We start from the raw sequence: 21,303 nt of genomic DNA, 5'->3' as shown, positions 1-21,303 counted from the left end.
AATGTATTCCTCTTTATCCACTCCGCAATTCCAAATTCCACTCATGTCTTTTTCTTCCTTTCCATAACAACTATAAATTTCACAATTACTTACATCCTCTATCTTTCCAATTCCTACAGCTGTGCAGACTGGTCATTTCTACAGCTTGCAACCTGGCACCTCTCTTGTCACTCACTGCCCAGACTTCACTCTCATATGAGTGTCAGCAGCAAAACAGTTTCATGCACAGCATTCTTAACCTTCATACTAACTTCCCTACCCTCACCCTCCATTTTGCCATATTTATACAAAATAGCTCCTAGATACTATACTCAAAACTATTAGCCTCCTCAAGCATTTTACCTTCCATCTGGATCCTGCAATTCAGTGATTCTTTTTCTACTCTGTACTGTTTGCCAAAATCTACTGTGCCATACACTTTCCTTCTTACATTCCATTATCATACCAGTTAATATATAAAATGATAAAACAAAATGTCATGGTAAGTAGGAGCTAGGGTGGTTATATCATGGAACAAGGTGCATGGCCTTGTGCAGAGTGTAATAAAGGATGTGGGAAGGATTCTATTCTGTGAAAATACTGTCATACATGGGCTCAAAAGATATAGTGGTGCTGGAGGTAGTTTGCAGGATGCAAGAAGTTTCCCATGTGCAGTATACTGGAGTGTTCAGGCTGCTGAATGAATGAAAAGATGTTTGGGATGACAACCACTTGGATTGTGTGGGGGAGATTTGCTACCAGGAAGCATGCTGACTGCAGAAGCAGGACCAGGACTAGTTTCACTGCTAAAATGGGAAGTGGATAGATGTTCAGGGAACCAGCGCCTTTTCTGACTATGAATGGGCTCTCTTTCCATGCAGAGTACTCTAAACAACATATGCAACAAGTGTTATGCAGTATGACATTAAGTCTTTGGCAGTGAAAGATGATGATATATGCAGACAGACTGGAATGCACAGAAAGGAAAATGTTGAGATGGATGAAAAAAGCATCACAGAATAAAAGAACTGAAAACAGTGTGCCATGAAAGAGTTTTGGCATAAGCAATGTCAAAGAAGAGATTCAAACCAGTTAAGTAAAACATGATTTGGACATGCCAAGAGTGAGGGTGATACGCTGGGGAGGGTCAAAGTATGCCCAGAGAGACTGAGGAAGACTTGGGTTGTTGTCCTGTGTGGAGACCTCCAAGACAGGGGTCTGAGATGGGAAATGGCTTGACTGCTGCTATTAAGAGAAAAGACCAATACACACTAGTATGGTCTGTGGTGTTTAGAGTTGTCTGGTTTCTGCCCAAATAAAATACCCAAATGCATTAACAGAAATGAAATGGTTAATACTGACCTGGACAAAAGTGATAGCATTCTTGCCACCCTCCTCCTCAGCCACAAGTGCCTTGCCCTGTTCCCGCAGATGCTGTGACACACATTCCGCAACTGCCCGCAGACCGTCTGACACTCGAGACATCAGTTTGTACATGCAGGCCAGGTCCTCAGTTTTGTTGTTCTTGAGCATGTGGACCACTCCAGAGTTTTCCATCTGTTGGCAATGAAAGAGTAAACTTAAATCATCTCATCCTGTGTGTGTGTGTGTGTCTTACCGTGCCCTAGGGCGGGAAAGGAGGTCCAGATGATGATGATGATATATATATATATATATATATATATATATATATATATATATATATAGATATATAGATATATCCATCCATCATCCAATCCTACACTGCCCCATGAGAAGCATAGAAGCCTGGGCCTAGGCAAGTTGGTTCTGACATTTAAGATGAGAGTGACCAGCCTCATTCATCCCTGAGTGGCATTACATGAGCAATAACTCCAACCACTCCTTGGATATAAAGCTTTACCGGCTCAATCCACTTGGAGCGCCGTAATTACCCACTAAACCACCAGGTGCCATTATTTGGTTACCACCCAGCATAGTAAATGGTTTCCTGGTATACAGGAAACCATTTGGCTTGTCACTTTATGTTGAGTCACCGGTAGGCAGACGGAAGAAAGAATGAAGGACAAAGACAAAAGAGGGAGTGTACAGTCACTCATAGGCAGATGGACATGGAAAGAATGAAGTAAAGAAAGATAGAAGAGGAAGGAAGGAATGGGGGGAGGAGAGGAAAGGGCAGACACCGAAGAGCAGCACTACAATATATATATATATATACAGTAAGGTCCCGGGTTACGTCAGAGTTCCGTTCCTGAGACATGACGTAAGCCGATTTTGAACGTAACTCGAGTTTTATACAGTACGTCGTATGATTATGCTTACCGCAATGCATCTTACAGATTTTTCAACCATACATTGCATACTATACATGTAATAATCTTATAACAGGTATGTATAAGAAACATAGTCTTTTGAACTGATGATATTTATTGAATAAAATATAAGTTGTACTAGCTAAGAGTCTTCGTCACAGTACCGCACTCGCTGCGGTAACAGCACTTCTCATCGTCATGGCAGCAGAGTTACGCCACCACTGCCTCACCCACAACTGAGTCTGGCTGCCGCTCCCTCACTCTCCCGTCCTTACACACGTGCACACTGCCAACACACATTTTATTCCTATATTCAAGCACTTTTCATACTTCATCATACAATAAAGTTTACTGTAAATTACTGCCGTAAAATATGAAATAACATCATTACCAGCACGATAATGTAAGCATTTCTAACATCAAGTTTGATGGCTTTTTTTTTTTTTCTCACTCGGACAGCAAAATTATTTCAGTGATAAAATGACCGATTACTGTATGGTACTGTAATAAAAGATGCATACTATGTGTCACTACATACCTTCTGACATCAACTTGACTCGTTACTGGGGTTGCGATGTGGAAGGCACTGCATCAGGGGAGTCAGGGACCGGAGCAGGGGAGTCCAGGGCTGAAGCAGGGGAGTCCGGGGCTGAAGCAGGGGAGTCAGGGGCTGAAGATAGGGAGTCAGGGGTTGACGATGAGGATGAGGTAGCAACTGGTGGTGAAGGTGTGGCTCGGTGTTCAGTTCGCTTGAAAAACTGGAGAATTGAAGACTGCTTGGCGGCATATTTCTTTTCGTCATAGATTTGACGATAACAGGACACTGCATCCTCAATTCCCCTGTACACTTTGGCAAACCTCTCTGCATTTGGGTCCTGATCTTCAAATGCAGCCATTGCTTTTTCTAGGAAGTCGAAAGCATTTGCCATTTCCTTAATCTTAAACTGTCTTAGCGGTTCTGCCTCATCACTTTTTTCATCATTTTCCATTTGCTTTCCTAGGTATAGCAAGTCTTCATTACTCAGCTCTTGATCATGTGAATCAACAAGTTCATGTACATCACTCTCGTCTATGTCCAGATTTAAATCGCTTTCCAATTTTCACACAGTTGCGCTTGACTTCGTTTATACTGTCTTCATCAAATCCTTTAAAGTCATTTATGAGGTTAGGGCACACTTTTTCCACACTCCGTGCATATTTGTCTCAGTCACTTCAGCCCAACATTCTCCAATATTTTTAACTGCCTTATAGATGTTGAAATCTTTCCAGAATTCTTTGAGTGTTACTTTACCATTTTCTGTTGCTCGTATTGCCTGTCTGAATGTTTTTCTCAGGTAGTAAGCCTTGAAAGCTCTTATTACACCTTGGTCCATGGGTTGTAGGATTGATGTTGTGTTTGGTGGCATAAACACAACTTTTACATTAGGGTGCAACTCTGTCAGGCTCGAAGGATGACCAGGAGCATTATCAATAATGAGAAGAGCTTTGAATGGCAGATTCTTCATAGCACAATACCGTTCAACCTCTGGCACGAAACACTTTGAAAACCAGTCAATGAAAATTGCACTAGTCACCCAAGCCTTTAAATTACTTTTCCAATGAACTGGTAGGCTAGCTTTAAGGATCCCCTTAAGAGCTCTTGATTTTCGGAGTGGTACACGAGTAGCGGTTTGAGCTTGAAATCGCCTGCACAGTTTCCCCCCCAAAAAGTAGCGTTAGGCGCTCTTTGGATGCTTTGTGACCTGGCATGGTTTTTTCTTCTTTAGCAATATAGGTTCTGTTAGGCATTCGTTTTCCAGTTTAGTCCCGTTTCATCAACATTAAATATAAGTTCTGGAATGTAGCCTTCCTTCTCAATCAACTCCTCCAACTCTTTAACGAATGTTTTTGCTGCATCGTCATCTGCACTGGCTGCTTCTCCGAAAATTCTTTTGCTGGTTAGGTTTGCTCGAGCCCTGAAACGAGTAAACCAACCTTTTGATGCCACAAATGTCTCGTTGGTCTCACTTTCCTCACTTTTTTCTTTCTTAAGGTCTTGGTAGAGTGTGCGTGCTTTTTCACAGATTAACTGTTCACTCAGAGGCATGCACCGTTGATTATTTTCCTCAATCCACAGCATTAGCATCCGTTCCATCTCAATCAACAGTCCCGATCTTTGCTTGGTAATCACAGTTGATTGCATGGGAGTTGCACCTTTAACGTGAGTCAAGATACGTTCCTTGTCTTTGAGGATGGTAGCTACGGTAGTACGGCTCATCCCAAGCGCACGCCCGATTGCAGATGCCTTTTCTTCTTTCTCATTACGCTTAATAATATCGACTTTTTCACGTAATGTGATGGTCTTGCGTTTCTTGGAGTCGTTATGGTCACCAGGAAGCTGTCTCTTAGGCATCTTGGAATCAGGATGGCGAAAAACACAAGAAAATGACGGTATCACTGTATCAGGCGGTGGTAGCAGTGAGACTGAGAGCGATTGTTGTTGGTAGTCAAGAGTGAGGCGGGAAAACGCCAGAGACATCTCGCGGTACTTAGCAACACTTCAAAACCCACTCTTTACGTATTTTTTCTTTATTTTCTTATATTTTAAAATTTCCACTCACGGACCGACTGTCGTAACCTTGAATTGACGTAAGTCGATACTGACGTAACCCGGGACCTTACTGTATATATATATATATATATATATTGGCTACATACATAGACACATATATTTCAAAGCAACATTAACAACTGCATGGTAGCCACCAGGTCTAAAAAGGTTGATCCATGTGAAAACCTGACACTGCCCTGCAAAATATATGTTACTGTTGAGTAACCCTGGGCTATGTGGCCAAGCAGACCCATACCCACAAGCAGGTAACTATCTCTGCAGGGCCATCCTGTGCTCTGAACTGATGTTCTCTTATGGCAGACAGAGCCTTGTCACAGCGAGGTGTGAGAAGGAGTATGGAGGCTTGGTTCCTGGATGGACACCGCATTTCATCTTCTCACCCAGTTAACAGGGGCACCATAGTAGGCTCCACGTCAATCCGTTATTTGGTTGTATGGTTACCACCCAACACGGTAAGCAGTTTTTTGGGTTGCAGGAAATTATCTGGCTTGTCACTCAGCGTACATATATTTCAAGTGGAAGAGTTATTAAAGGTGACAGGAGGGATGAAAGAAAACAGGAAGAGAGGAGGGCAGACAGAAAAAGAATACTAGAGGTGAAGGAAGAAGTAGACAGCACTACATCAAGTGAGTGGATGATGGGCACCCCCAACTATCATCATAAAATGTTTGCACATATGGCTAACAGCAAATCTGGCAAGTACTACTACAAGACTGATGTGTGCCTAAAAATGTTTGCACATATGGCTAACAGCAAATCTGGCAAGTACTACTACAAGACTGATGTGTGCCTAAATGCCTCGAACCTAACCAAGCAAATATCACTCTTAGATAGGGCACTCAGTCACAGAGTTTTAGTTAAGGCTTCTGCGCTCACCATCCACTCACTCGATGTAATTGTAGTACTATTCTTGGGTGCCTGTCTTTTCCTCTCTTCCTTCCTTCCTCCTGTCTTTTTCCCTTCATTCTCTCCTCTTCCTTCTGTCTATGGGTGATTCAACATGGAGTGGCAAGCCAAATGGTTTCCTGTACATCAGGAAACCATTTACTACGCTGGGTGGTAACTTTATAACCAAATTGTGGCGCCTGGTGGTTTAGTGGGTAATTAGGGTGCACCAATCAGACTGAGCCGGTGCAGGTTTATATCCAAGGGTGGTTGGGGTTTATTGCTCACATAATGCCGCTCAGGGATGAGCAAGGCTAGTCACACTCATCTTAAATATCAGGGCCCTGGGCTCCTATGCTCCTCATGGGACAACACTGGATTAGATGATAATTACTTACCACTAATTTCTCTACTCCATCAATATCTAAAACTGCTGGGAAGTAACTAGGTGATTTAGCTATATATAAATATACAGTATACATGTATACTGTGTATATATATATAAAGTACTATGGCCAACTCCAGTACAAGGGCTCTTTCAGAGGAAAAATGGCATAATTTTCATTCTTGTCGTCCAAGTCTCTCTTTCCTTCCTCAAAATGGGCCGAGATATTTTGTCCAGAAAACAAGAAAGACAAAACACAGCAGAGGGAGAGGTAAACACCAGCAAAATCCAATGAAACAAGCCATATATTCATTTACTCAGAAATCAATCTATCTATCTATTGCCAGACGCCATAATCCCGCACGGGGTGGCCATTTGACTCTGAGTTATTTGTTTTACAGGGAGAGGCACTAACCCTCCACCAACCCACTTGACACGTAGGGAGCAATCCCCCAAAATTCTGACTCCAGCTCACATGCATGACTACCTGTACATTATTCTTTTTACCATCCATCATCTAATCCTATGCCGCCCCATGAGGAGCATAGGAGCCCGGGGCTAGACAAGTTGGCCCTGACATTAAGTGACTAGCCTTGCTCATCCCTGAGTGGCATTATATGAGCAATAAACCCCAACCACCCCTTGGATATAAACCTATACATGCTCAATCCAATTGGAGTGCCTTGATTACCCACTAAACCACCAGGTGCCATAATTTTTCTATATGGTTACCACCCAGCTTGGTAAATGGTTTCCTGATGTACAGGAAACCATCTGGCTTGTCACTCAGCAGAGTCACCAACAGGAAGAAGGAAGAAGAAAGAGTGAAGGAAAGAAAAACAGAAGAGAAAGTGTAAAGTCACCTGTAGGCAGAAGGAAGAGGAAAGAATGAAAGACAGAAGATGAAGGAAGGAAGTGAGGAAAGGGCAGACACATACTGAAAAAAAATCTGCCTCACCTCAACAATGGTCTTCATATGTTTCTTTATAAGTTCCTCTTCCACCACCTCCACAATCCTGCGCTCAGTGGATTCATCAAGATAATGCTTGGCTCGTTCTGCCTCTTCCAGTATCCTCGCCTCCACCCGCTTGATATACACTGATGCACTATTTTCAGCCAGAAATTTTTGGCTCTCCATCTGTCAAAGAAAATATAATGTTTATCATTCCCTATACACAGAGCACCCCATTACTAGAATGCTACAAGAATGACAAGACAGATCACAAGTGACTTCAGCAACAGGGGCAAAAGAGAGAGGATGACAAAAAGCCATAACCCGACAAAGCTACAACATCAATGTTGGTTTAGTTGATACAAAATCTCAGGTACGGTGCTGGGAGAAGTGGTGATTGGACTTACATACAAAGCATCACATTAAGGGTGAAAAGTGAGATTTTGGGTGAAGCTATGGGTTTGAGGATCAGGTTACAGATTTGAGAACTGTGCGTGAAAAGCATGCTAAGAAGGGTAGGCATATAGTTTTTATGGACCCGAGAAGGCATGTTATGGAGTGGATACGGTGGATTATGGGAAGTGTTACAGCTGCTGGGGATGGAAGAAGTGTTACAGCTGCTGGGGATGGAAGAAGTGTTACAGCTGCTGGGGATGGAAGGGAAACTCTTAAGTGCAATGAAAAGCTTTAAAAATGAGGGTGAGGCATGAGTGTGAGTGGAAAAAGAGGGTGAACAGTTTGAGATAAAGGTGGGACTGCATCAGAGATATACAATATTATCATGTCTGTTCAATCCATTCATTGACAGACTAATGAGGGAGGTACAGAATGAGTAATGGAGAGAGGAGCAACTTTAAATGCTATACTTTGCAAAGATGATGTAGTTTTACCTCTCCCAAGAAGGTTATGTTTTCACCCCTGTCAGTTTGTTTGTTGGTTGGTTGGTTTGTGAGCAAGATTACACAAAAACAACTGGCCGGATTTCCACGAAACTTAGTAGAAGAATGGGCCTTGGCCCAGAATATATTCCTGTAAATATTGGTGCGAATCTGGATATAGGCGCGGATCCAGGATTTTTTTTTTTCACTTTCTTTAACCTTTTAAACGCGGATCGTCGCGTTTGCGACGCTCGGCGAAAAGGACATAACGGCGGATCGTCGCGTTTGCGATTCTAGTAAATTTTGAATAACCGCGGGCAAGCAGGCTCCAGCTGGTATTGTCTATCAGTACCACCGCCCTTTAGCTACAATTAGCATACTTTACCTTTGTACTACTGACCTCCGTTGTTGCCAAGTACAGTATCGCGTTTTTCCCCCATACCCCCCCACCACGGCCCGGCCAGCCAGGCTGTGATACATGGCAGCGTTCTGAGTGCTCAGAACTGTAAATCTGCGCTCTCCTCTCACAAGCAGTTTATGCTAATAGGAAACGCTTGTTTCCTCAGTTGTAACACTAGCTTTTTTTCTCACGGTTTGCCCCTGTTTAGCGTCAGTTTACCGCAGGCTTTCAAAGTGACATTATGGCGAGTTCTAGCTCTTCCGTGTCAGTGCAGGCGGCCGACAGGAACAAGAATAAAGTGGCGGGCGTAAGGCAGAATAAAAAGCGCGCCGTGGTGATCTTTTGGGATGTAATATGATTGAAAATAATGAAGTATACATGTTTTTTGCTGTGAAAATGGAAATGTTTGTTGAGTGACGGGAAGACCGCCACCGCAGTGCATGTCGGCCATACGCTCCGTTGATTTTAGCCTTATTTTCAGTGCTTATTGTACAAATATGGATTCCAAACTACCTTTACGTTGTAGTATAAAGTTTACTGTGACAGAATGAGGCTGTGGTAGAGGGGAAACCGGGTTGCTGGAGGTGTGAAAGTGAAGATTTGGTTACCCAACTTTGCAAGTCTCCACAAGTCCTTGGGTAGTCCACCAAGGCTCAACACCTGTCTCTGGCGAAAGCTGAATGTAAATACTATCTGCCATACCAAGTATAATGTTCTAGAGTTAATCTCTGATTTTTGGCTAATATTTTCCTACAGGTACTCAGACCGCGATACAACCCCGCTACTCGGAGGGGTCGACTGTTCATGGCCGCGTTTAAGGGGTTAACACTGCAAGATTGGGTGTTGGCGAGGTATGCGCTCTACTGAGTGCCATTCTAGTTTGCTTATGTCATGCTACCACCAGATGATCTTATTCAAGTTATGGAAGGACTTGGCTATAACACTGACAGAGTTAATAAAGGCTATAACTAACCTGACACATCTGAAAGATCTATCATGAGCAGAGTAAAATCATCTGGTGAGAAATACACCAAATGAAGACTTCCTTGTAGTGAGGGGTTTAAAGAGTGCAGGGAGATGGAAATTGGGAAGCCTGCTGAAGCTAGAGTACTCAATGCAGACTTGAAAGGTAAACTTAACAACAAGTATCCAAGTCTGGACCTTTACAGAACACAATGACATAACTGTCTGCTCAACTTAGCAATTGTTGATCAATACTATTATATCAGAAATATACACCCTTCAATGTGGTGATGTATACTTGAATATTATTCTTGCTCTGTGGTAGGTGGGGGCACACACCATCCACTCACTCGATGTAGTGCCACTCTCGGGTGTCTGCCCTTTCCCCTCCTCCTTCTATCCTCTTCTTTCTTTCCTTTATTCTTTCCTCTTCCTTCTGCCTATGGGTGACTCTACACTCCCTCTGCTGTCTTTCTTTCTTTCATTCTTTCCTCTTCCTTCTGCCTGTGAGTGACTCTACACTGAGTGACAAGCCAAATGGTTTCCTATACACCGAAACCCTTTACTATGCTGGGTGGTAACCACATAACCAGATAACGGCACCTGGTGGTTTAGTGGGTAATCAGGGTGCTCCAATCGGACTAAGCCTCTGTATCCATGGGATGGTTGGGTTTATTGCTCACATAATGCCACTCAGGGATGAATGATGCTGGTCACCCTCATCTTAAATGTCAGGACCAACTTGCCTAGCCCCGGGCTCCTACGCTCTTCATAGGGCAACATAGGATTTGATGATGGATGGATGAATGGATGGACTCTCTCTCACTACTCCTGCTCAAAAAACTGCTCCGAAGCTGATTAAAATAAAATGGAGGTAACAAGAATAAACTGTATAAAACGAATTAACTGACGACATTATAAAAAACTTCACTGTATGCCAGGAACAGTCTCTCAAAGTCCTCTTTCATATACAGCTTGAGACTCAATGCCAACATGAATCAATAACACCATTTTGGGATCATACATATGGTACCTTTAACTGATGACTTACCCTATAAAACTCAGCTGACTGTGCCAGGAATGGTCTCTCAAAGTCTTCTTCATATACAGCTCGAGACTCAATGCCTAAGACTATGAGCATCTGAGCTGCATTCTTGATGGCCAGTCTGTCCACCACTTCGCCCCTGCGTTCCCTCATCACCATGTCCAACAGGGTTTCTCGTAGGTGATCCCTAATACACCCATATCGCACAACCTGCAACACGACCAATAATCAAAATAAAACACTCATCATAATCGCCTCAACCTCTTTTTTTCATTTAAAGATGAAACAAGAGAGCATCCAGAAAGTAAGGAAAGAGAAAAACATCAATGGACTAATCATGTTTTTTGTTTTGTTTTTTTTGACCGACTCTGGGCATAGGCTTCACAGCCTACTCTCAAGGCCAGGTAGTCCTCCTACATACCATACACCTCTACATGTCACCTATAGCCTAATTAGTGAAATAAGCCACACACTCGTTCAATCGCACCCTGCAAGACCACCAAAATCACTTCTCCAGTATTCTCAGTATTTTTTCCTAACTTCACACAATACTTCCTGACTGTTGTTCATCCACACAGAATTTCTTGGGTGACAGGCATTCATAATGTACTTAAAAGAAAAAAAAAAAATCTACCATAGCAATAGCTACTATGCAAAACGAACTATGGATTTGCTTTCAGAGATGCCCTAACAGATCTGAATACTATATACAGAAGCTACAAACATTCAGCTCATATTATCACAGTCCATTACCTGATCTCTAAAAATGATGAGTCCTAGATTATAAACATTGTCGACATTGTTCTGCTGCACATAAACGCGGTCCATGTACATTAGGATATCTCGGATCATAACCATGGAAGTCTGGTGGTCATTCCAGGCGTGGTTCAGGGTCTGCAGGAAGTTGTTCTGCAGTGAGGACAGCACATCTGCACGCACCTGCAAACCATACAACAAAGGATAATGTACGGTATATAACAGGAAGTTGTTCTGCAGTGAGGACATCACATCTGCATGCATCTGCAAACCATACAACAAAGGATAATGTATATAATAATACAGTTTTTCATACAAAGTCAATGTACTAGTACATATTTGTAAGGCATACGAAGCTGAATGTACTGCAATTGGTAATAACAATACCTGGTACAGTATTACCATCCAAAGCCAGCAAAAATACATGCACCTGCAAGCCATACAATAAATGATAACATCAAACACAGTGATTTTCTATCTATCTGTCTATCTATAGCCCAACGCCCTAATCCCGCAACGGGTGGCCGCAGACAAAACGCCTCCAAGTCACCCTGTCACCCACCATTTGACTCCCCTCCCCCCAACTCACCCCCCCCTCCCTCATATACCTCTCAACTCCATCCCTCCACCTCATCCTCGGTCTACCCCTCCCTCTCCCTCCCTCCACCTCACCTACATACACCCTCTTAGTCAGTCTTTCATTCTCCATTCTCTCCACATGTCCAAACCACCTCAGTGTATTTCTCCTAATCTTTTCAACCACAACCACATCTACCCCACAACGTTCCTTCACTTCTTCATTCGTCAACCTGTCCCTCCACGTCACTCCACATGCTCCTCTCAAGTAACTCATTTCCACTGTTCTCACTCTTGACTTGTTCCCCTCTTGCAAGGTCCACGCCTCGCTTCCATACGTCAGGGTAGGGATCACAATACCATCATGCAGTGACTTCTTAACTTCCATACTCACCTCCCTATTTCTCATCACTGCTTTCAGTGTACCAACAACCTTTCTTCCCTGCTGTACCCTTTCACGTACTTCATCCCCCAAAGTTCCATCCTTACTCATCACACTACCCAAGTACTTGAATGCACTCACATTCTCCATATCCTCAATAGCTGATTTTCTAAGGGAATCATATTTTCAAAAAAATACAATCATCACGGTTGATGTGCTTGGAAGTGGTTTTACAAAGTCCACTGCTTTTCAGTGAATTTCATAACACTTATAGTGTAGCTGTACACAGTACCAAAATATGTTCTTTTCATACAAATGTTATGCTGTAATTATAGTAACTCCAGCTATGAATGAATGTTAATATTGTTATTATAACTTAACCTCAGTCAGTTTAGATGAGTGGACCTGCTGACCCCCCATGACTGCAACTGCAGTAGGGCTGTCCTACTACAGGTATGGTGCAACACAGTACATACACTGTGAGAGAGGAACTGGCATTTTCCTGTGGCAGACAATGCCTTGCCAGGGTTGGATGAAGATCCTTTCCCACAGTGAGGTGCAGGGAAATATGAGGAAGTTTGGCTCCAAAGTGGACGCCATAAATGCTTAGCATCACTCCAAGTTCCCTTTGGCAACAGGTGTAGGCTCTCATCAGTACCTGATGGCAAATGTATTATGCCAGAACACCTTGGCAGTTACAATTTGAAAAGAAGGCTGGCAATTTTCCCATCTTATTCTATAAATACAAGTTGATGACATCCTTGAGGCCAGAGTTACAGCCTTCATAAGCACCTGCACAAGTTGATGTCCTTCCCAAGTTAGAATAAAATCATTCAGTGGAAGGCAGTGCAAAACTCAATAAATAGAGTGTCACTTGGATTTTAGGCGTGACACTGATGTAACCAGCTGCTCAGTTATACTAACATCCCTCAACTCCCTTCCCATCCTCCAAAAGGAAGATGGTGGATTGCAGGAAAAGGGCAATACAATCTTGCAGGTCATCAGGTTTATACTGAGATGAGCCTGGGGCCACAACAAAAACAAGGGGTTAAGAACACAGCTAACTGTCCCACCTTATTCTCCAAATGCTGGGTGACAACATCCCTGAGGCCTGAGTAGAGGCGCTCCCCGTGCTTGTGTAGGACCATGGTGTAGGCATTGCGGTACAGCTCCTCAAAGCTTAGGCCACTGTTGTTCTTTTTCTGGATCTCCTGGATTGCATTCTTCAATAGCTGCCATATATTCTCCACGTACCGCTCATCCATAGTCATCTGGCAAGACATTAATTGTTAGTAATGTATGCTAATCAAGTATGCAGGTGACATGCCATTAAAATTAAGGCTGACAGGAATAAATTTATGAGGGATAAGACCCATGACTCTCAGCAATAGTGTAAAAGTAAATATATAAAATACTGGTATAATAATAATAGTAGTAATAATAATAATAATAATAATAATGATAATAATAATACAGTTGCTAATATTAACTGAAAGGAGGATGGTGGACTTCTGGAGATGGACAACTTCTGCCTGTATTCCCTGGATTTTAGTTCCAAAGGGCAAGGGCCACCACCACCTCCACAACAACAGCAGCAGCAGCACTGGATGCAGTGACTGAGTGGTAAGCACACCTAGGTAAGAAGCTGCTAGCCAAACAGTGCAAGAGTTCAACTTCTAGTGTGGGCCACTGGTGCCAGGAAACTCTGGTGTTCATCCACCCTTTGTGGGTTGGTAAGTACAATGAGTACCTACTTAGGGTAATACCTAGGCTAGATGTAACTGTGGCAGCCCGAATGATGTGCTGGCATTGTATCCCAAAGGAGGGAGAATAATCAGTGACAGGCTAAAAGTCCTACGTTATTGAGATGAGCACCAAAGTGACTCTTGACCCCTTTCCCTTACACTTTTTAACTCCATGAGTCTCTGATCTTCAAAGCCCTCCCTACTTTTGGTGGGGAAAAGTTTCTAGAATACTGTACTGAGGTAATATGCTCCACCTTTTAACATCAATTTTTACATTATCTACCCGGTACTGCCACGGTGCATAAACGGTTAGCATCACTGGGTCTCCCAGCTCACTGGCACCTGGGTTTGAATTCTGGTTTGTACACCTGGTGTCACTCAATTCAGGTGTATGTCTACCCTTTGTGAAATGGTAACTGAGTAACAATGGAAACTCCTGGGAAGGTAACTGAGGTAATGCTGATGATGCAGTGGCTTTTACTATGTTAAAAAAGTTACCATATGCAGTACCGACAGGATTTTTGTGTACACATTGTAAACACACCCAACTGATACAGAATTCTGTGGTTGTACGAATGCTACTCTCCTCTCATACGCAAAAGGCTTGCACATCACATGCTGCTTTGTCCTACATTTTAACTTTTTCCTCAAGAGTAAAGGCTTTTCTTGTCTTCTTTGCACTGTCACTGCAAGGAGCATTTGCTGGGCACTTACGCAATATAAGTGACTGACATAGCTTTGTTTTGGTGGGAATCGTCGATGGCGTATGGGTGGCAAGGGCATTGCAGGGACCACCATGAGTGGTGGGTGGTTTGAAAATTTTGGTTTCCATGTGCACTGACAGATAATACAATCAAAGAACTCAGCCAAATTTTTTGCTCTGACAGATAATCATTTATACTGGTTAATGCAGACAGGCTACAGATGAACGAAGGATTAACGTATCTAGGGCAACTGGGGGCACAGTCAGAGCAGAAGGAATATGGCTATATACAGTAGGTGGGGGCGACCATCATCCACCCACTTTAGTGTTGCAATACTCTATTTTAGGGTAGCTCTGCACTGAGTGGCAAGCCAAATGATATCCTGCAAACCAGGATATCATTTACAACACTGGGTGGTACCGTAACCTTATAACCAACCAACACACATTCCCTACGTGACAGCAAGTGGGTTAGTGCCTCTCCTCAGAAAACAACTAACTAAAAATACGAACAAGAAGCCTCAGACCAGGACTGACCAACAGGTGACAACTAAGGACCGAATAAAGGACATGGTACGGATTGCAACATGGAATGTTAGGGAAGCAAATGATGAGGTGAAAGGGAGATTGTCCACGTGCTTGAGGATGAAAAAGTGGATGTATGTGGAATAACTGAGACTATATGGAGAGGTGAAACTGTGAGAGAATGGGAGTATGGATGGGGTATATAAGCAGAATTTGGCGAAAATGAGAGGGCAAAAGGAGTTTGTATTGTTGTCTGCAAGAGATGGAAGGAGAATATAAGACAGTATGGATCCACTGGGTAAAGGATTGTGTGAGTAAGACTGAAAGTTGAATTACAAATGTGGGCGATTGTGTGTGTGTACCTATGTGATACCCCAAGATCATGCAAGACGAGTGAAAGAAGAGTTCTGGACAAATGTGGAAGTGTGCATGGAAAAGTTTGAAAGGATTCAGTGTTTTTGATTGGAGATATGAATGGAAAAGTTGGGAATGTGAAGGTGGATGGAGTACCGGGTAGTTGGTGAGTGGGGTATGCCTCCAGAAGCGGATGAGAATGGCTGTGCCCTAGTGGACATTTGTGCAGGGAGGGGGTTGGTGATAGCCAATACCCTCTTTAGACACAAAATAATCCACAGGCATACGTGGTGAGTGATGAGAAGGGAGGGTGGTGAGGTGAATGAACGGAAGGCAATGACTATGTGTGTGTGGATGACAGAATGAGAAGGTGTGTAATGGATGCAAGAGCATACAGAGACTGGGGAAGTGGACTTTCTGACCACCACTTGGTGGGGGATGAAAGTCAAGGTTCAAATGAGATGGAGGAGGAGAAGGAAAGAACAGGAGGAAGTAGTTCATACAAGGAGGGTAGAAAGGTTGCAAGAGGATGGAAAAAAGGCAAATATGAGAGAAGTGGACAAGCAACTGGGTATAAATGATTTGGAGCAGATGGGGGACATGGAAGGTGTGTGCAAGATATTCACAGAAGAAATCGGTGCAGAATGTGAGGTAGTGTGTGGGGTGAAGAGAAGATGAAAGGGGGTGCAAGGAACAGCATGGTGGAATGAGGTGAAACAGACTGTAGCACAAAAGGAGAAAGCATATTGTGAATGGATTAGAAAAAGGGGCATGGAGGAAGCTGAAAGACAGAAAAGAGAGTTACCGTATATGTAGAGAGGAAGAGAGAGACAAAAAGAATAGTAAGAGTCTTAGAGCAGGAAGAGAATGGATGAGGAATTTGAAAGGAATCTGAGTGTAAAGTGGAGGGAATGTAAGGACATATTCTGAAAAGAGGTAAAGAGAGTTAGACAGGGTGATAAAGAAGAAAGTCAGGAAGTGAAAGTGGTACATTGCTAGTGGAGAAGGGAGAAAAAGTGAGCAGAGGGAAAGAACACTTTATGGAATTGTTGAACACAGAGAATGAAAGTAATGCAGGTATAAGTGGCCAGCCAGGAAGAGGAGGGAGGTGAGAAGAGAAGAAGGAATCAGTAGGACGGAAGTAGTGGAAGCAATGAAGAAAGTCAAAAGGAGGAAAGCCCCAGGAATTGGAGTGTGTGGTGAAATGCAGAAGCATGGGGGAGAGACAGAAGTTAGTGGAAAGGATATGGAAGATGTACAGACTGGCCTGGGAGGAAGGTAGAGTCCCGGAGGATTGGAAGTCAGGTGCAATTATTCCCCTGTACAAAGGAAAAGGGGAAAAAGAAGTGAGTGGTAATCCTAGGGGCATTTGTCTTCTTAGTGTAGGCTAATATGAAAAGTATATGGTAGGATACTTATTGACTGAGTTAGAGAAATAACAGAGAAGTTAGTTGGAGAAGAACAGGGTGGTTTTAGGAAGAGAAGAGATTGTGTAGATCAGATATTCATTTTTAGGTCTTTCGTGTTGAAGTTTCCATAGAAGGGAAAGAAGTTCTATGTGGCCTTCAGGTATCTGGAGAAAGCATATAACAGGGTGGATAAGGACATACCAGTATGGAGTAAATGGGAATTTGCTGAATGCTATGAAGAGTATATATGAGGATGCTAAGGTTGCCGTGCGGGTGGATAGTGAACTGAGTGAATTTTTCTGTCTGAATATTGGACTGCAACAGGGGTGTGTCATGCCCCCATGGTTGTTCAATCTGTATATGGATGGCGTTATAAAACAGATACAGGAAAGGGCAGTGGATGCTGAAGTGACACTAACAAGAAAGGGCAGTGTTTGGAAACTCCCTGTAATGCATATGATACTGTATACAGTATTAAGTGAAGACAAAGAAAGGGGAACTGCAAGGCTTGGTGAATGAGTTTGGGAGTACCGGTATGTGTAAGAAACAGAATCTAAAGGTGAATGTACGGAAGAGTAAAGTTATGGTCTTTGAGAGAAATGAAGTCACTGAATGTACAGTGAGGGTGGATGAGGAGGAAATGGAAAATGTGAGTGCTTTTAAGTAGGTACCAGTACTTGGGTAGTGTGATGAGTAAGGATGGAAGTTAACATGGTGAAGTGCTTGAAATGGTACAACAAACAAGAAAGGCTGCTGGTTTTTTGAAAGCAGTGATAAGGAACAGGGAAGTGAGCATGGAAGAAAAAAAGTCACTGCATGACAGTATTGTGATACCAACTCTAACGTATGGAAGTGAAGCTTGAACCTTGTTGGAAAGACACAAGTCAAGAGTGAGTGCTGTCGAAATGAGTTATTTGAGAGAAGCATGTGGAGTTGCATGAAGAGACAGAGTGACAAATGAGAAAGTGAGGGAGTGCTGTGGTGTGGATGTGACAGAAAGCGGGAGGAGAAGTACACTGAGGTGGTTTGGCCATGTGGAGAGGATGGAGAGTGAAAGACTAAGAAGGACAGTGTATGCGAGTGAGGCGGAGAGGGGGAAGAGGGGCTGAGGATGAGATGGGAGTATGGAATGGAGAGGTATATGAGAGAGGGGCATGTACTGTAAGCTGGGAGCAAGGCAGTGAAGTGGCATTGGACAGGGTGACATGGAAGCGATTTGTTTGTGACCACCCCTTATGGGATTGAGGTGTGGCATTAGATAGATAGCCTAGATAGATTCTGAACTTCATAAGATGTAGTGGTACTTGAGGTAGGCTGCAAAATAATGCTGATTCTTAGTGTGCAGTACGTAAAGGTGAGCATACAAGATGGTCGAGTGTGTGGAGGAAGTCTGTCATTCAGAGGACATGATAATGTGCTGGTGGTGGGGTTGGGGCTAGCACAATAGCTGCGGTAAGGAGTGGTTGGAAAGTATAGCGACTTGTTGCCCCTTCTTACATTGAGAGGGCTCTCCCACCATGAGGTCCATGTATATAGGCTAACATGTTAGAAGTGCAATGGCGTACAGTACCGTACTAAGACTTGGGCAGCAGTGAAGGAGAGTATTCATGGGCCCAAATGTACAAAGATAAGAATGTTTAAGACTGATGTGTATTGCATCCTTAAAAGAGAGGCCTGAGAGGAGGGATGGGTTATAAAAGCAAATGAAGTGTTGAGAGGAAGGATGGGGCTCGAACGTATTAGTGCTGCGATCAGAAGAGGTAGCTAGATTGAGATGGTTTGGGCTTGTAGGGAGGACAGATGATAACCAATGTGAAGAGATGAGGTAAGAATGAAGAGGTAAGACTTGGGACAAGATCACAGAGTGTATCTCAGGGTTAAGGGACTGAACAGTGAGGCTGCTAAACACTGGACAGCATGAAGAGTTACCATTAGCTGAACATGGACAACAGATCCAAGTAAGTTGCAATCTTTATAAACTAAATGATATGACATGAAGCAAGCACTGCAATTCTCATCCTTAATGCTCCCTGAAATTTAAAACAAAAAGCATCTAAATGCCTGTAAAAAGTTACTCTGCACTTCACACAATTATCATTCAATTTTCCTGACTCTCACCCTTGTTCTTCTAATACACAAAAACAGGCCTAGTCAAGCAAAATTACTTAAAGCTTTTACTAAAGTCTTATACTTATCCACAAAGTCAAATCTATTTATTATGGCTTACCCTACCTATAGTCGGACTCGCGCCCGTTTGCGGCTGTGGTGTGGCCCGCACCTGTGTACAGTGTTGCCACGTTTTCTATACTTATATCTCTCTCTCTCTCTCTCCTGGCGGGAGATGTGAGCCACCCTGAGTACTTTTGATTCTTTTATAAGTTGTTTATAATTGTGCTTTCATTTGTTATTTTGATTTTGTTGTATTTAGTGATATTTATCATTTTTTGTATACGGCGACAGATGACCCGTTATTGCAGTACCATGATTGATTTTCATTCATTCATTCTCTTTCCCCTTCCTCCATCTCTCTCTCCACACCACCCCTGAGGTCAAGGCCACCAACTGGGTGTGGAAGTGTTGCCGCTCGCGAGTGAATAATGTTTTTTTTTTTTTTACTTCAGTATTGGCATATGCCTACTATTTTGTCCTACATATTAGCTTATGATTATAAATGTGATTATTCCTCGCCCTTAAAATTACGGTAAAAGCCAGTAAATGTGAGCATTTTTCCCTAGCAACACCTGTACAAGCTATCCTTGTGTTTACGGAGGGGTACGTACTTTATCTTAAGCCAGACTGTGTGTGTCAGTGCTGCCACTCACAAGAATTATATGAATTATTTCTTTTACTTTGGATAATGGCATATTTCTTCCTTTTTCAGGCTCATTCTCTTATAACCATAACTGTAATATTATTACCCACCCTAAAACTATACTAAAAACCATTAAAAGTGACTACAATTTCTTTTAGCAACACTGTACAATATGTATGCCATGTTTCTGTGTTACTGTATAAATATTTTATGCATAATAAGATTACTGTTGATTCATCCATCAAAATACACAAGTGTAAGTTTTATTCATCTGAATTTATCGAATTTGTGATGCCTTGTACATAAATAGCTTCCGTTTCACATCGCAAGTTGGGGAAACGTGGCACCATTGTACACAGGTGCGGGCCACACCACATCCGCAAACGGGCGCGAGGCAGATTATAGTAAACTAACTGCATCATTATCAGAAATTTAACATCAGTCAATACCAAATGCCTGTGTTCAACTGAAGAAAACTTGACCTCCCACTCATGTGATACAGTACCGGTACTGTATCATTCCTTAACAAAATACAGCTGACCTGGTTATCAATGTCACTAGTTGAAAAATTTGCACAAATGTATCAATGTCACTGGATGAAAAATTTGCACAAATGTATCAATGTCACTGGTTGAAAAATTTGCACAAATGTGTTAAGATTTGTTTCTAATTTAAAGAACATCAGTGATTTTACAAACAATTCTACATGGGTAACAAGTGTCAAAGTATGCCTAACTGGACCCAACCTTCTATGACAGCAACATTCTTTGGTCCTAACCTTGGTATCATAATTTCCAAACAATCTGGAAATCATTACAGCAGATTAAACTTTATCCTTGTCATAAACTATCATCATCCGTGAATGGGAACTCTCCTGATTTTATGTACAATTTGTCCAAGGAAACTTGCATGGCATAAGCTGAAGTAGGCCTACTGTACGTACATAAGTAGCAAAGGAATATTATTTATTGAATCATGTACCTAAATCTTGGAAGTTAACAACGAATAACATCAACTTAAACATTAACAGCAATGGCACATGGTTAGATATAAAAGCTAATCATTCACGTCAGATAACCATCACACACAACGGTATTAAGGCTATGACACGAACACCAAACTTACCGGAAATGCGCGGATCCGCATTTTCTGATGATCCTTTTTGTTTCCTGACTTTAAGGAACTCATATTACCGTATTTGGATTCACTTTCTAAGGCAATACTCAAAATCCTTGACACTTCCTTTCAGAAATTCTTGGAGTGTTCATCAAAACATTGCTGTTATATTGCCTTTTACCAAAATACACAACATCATCGCAAGATATTTCATATTCCATTAACATTTACCACCTTTATAGCTCACAGGGAACGTTCAGTCATTATGATAAAATCACTAGTGACAGAGCATTACGCTAGTTTGCTTCAGAAGTGAGGTCTAATATACGGAACAATGTCGGCCATGATTGTTGATAGACTAGTCTTTCACTCCGCCGGTGAAACTAGTCCGCCAGCTGCGCTTTTTTCGCCAAAATATCTATTATGAATTCCTATTTTCAAGTGGAATAAGGAATTAATGTATTATGAGCGCCTAAAATGGGGTTATTTGGTGGATTTTTGGTATTTCTTAAATAATTGGACAGCGGAGGGATACG

At 42.5% G+C, this 21,303-nt stretch overlaps 1 protein-coding gene across 2 annotated transcripts in view; it reads right to left on the bottom strand.

Moving 5' to 3' along the window:
- The window catches only part of Cul3 (cullin 3), a 56,789-nt gene extending 35,688 nt beyond the window's left edge, over positions 1-21,101 (bottom strand). For both annotated transcript variants that reach the window (XR_013896483.1, XM_080268610.1), the window contains exons 1-6: positions 20,777-21,101; positions 13,177-13,374; positions 11,143-11,328; positions 10,396-10,599; positions 7,110-7,289; positions 1,342-1,536 (exon numbers count right to left, since the gene is read on the bottom strand). Coding sequence is in view for 1 of the 2 variants with exons in the window: in XM_080268610.1 (XP_080124736.1) it covers positions 1,342-1,536; positions 7,110-7,289; positions 10,396-10,599; positions 11,143-11,328; positions 13,177-13,374; positions 20,777-20,839 (1,026 nt within the window). In the remaining variant the exon portion in view is untranslated. The remainder of the gene's footprint in view (positions 1-1,341; positions 1,537-7,109; positions 7,290-10,395; positions 10,600-11,142; positions 11,329-13,176; positions 13,375-20,776) is intronic.
- Positions 21,102-21,303: the final 202 nt, after the last annotated feature.

This window comes from Coenobita brevimanus, chromosome 28, assembly GCF_032717465.1.
Source record: "Coenobita brevimanus isolate Jiangsu-jjx chromosome 28, ASM3271746v2, whole genome shotgun sequence".
NCBI lineage: Eukaryota > Metazoa > Arthropoda > Malacostraca > Decapoda > Coenobitidae > Coenobita > Coenobita brevimanus.
This window is presented reverse-complemented; position numbering and strand designations above follow the sequence as displayed.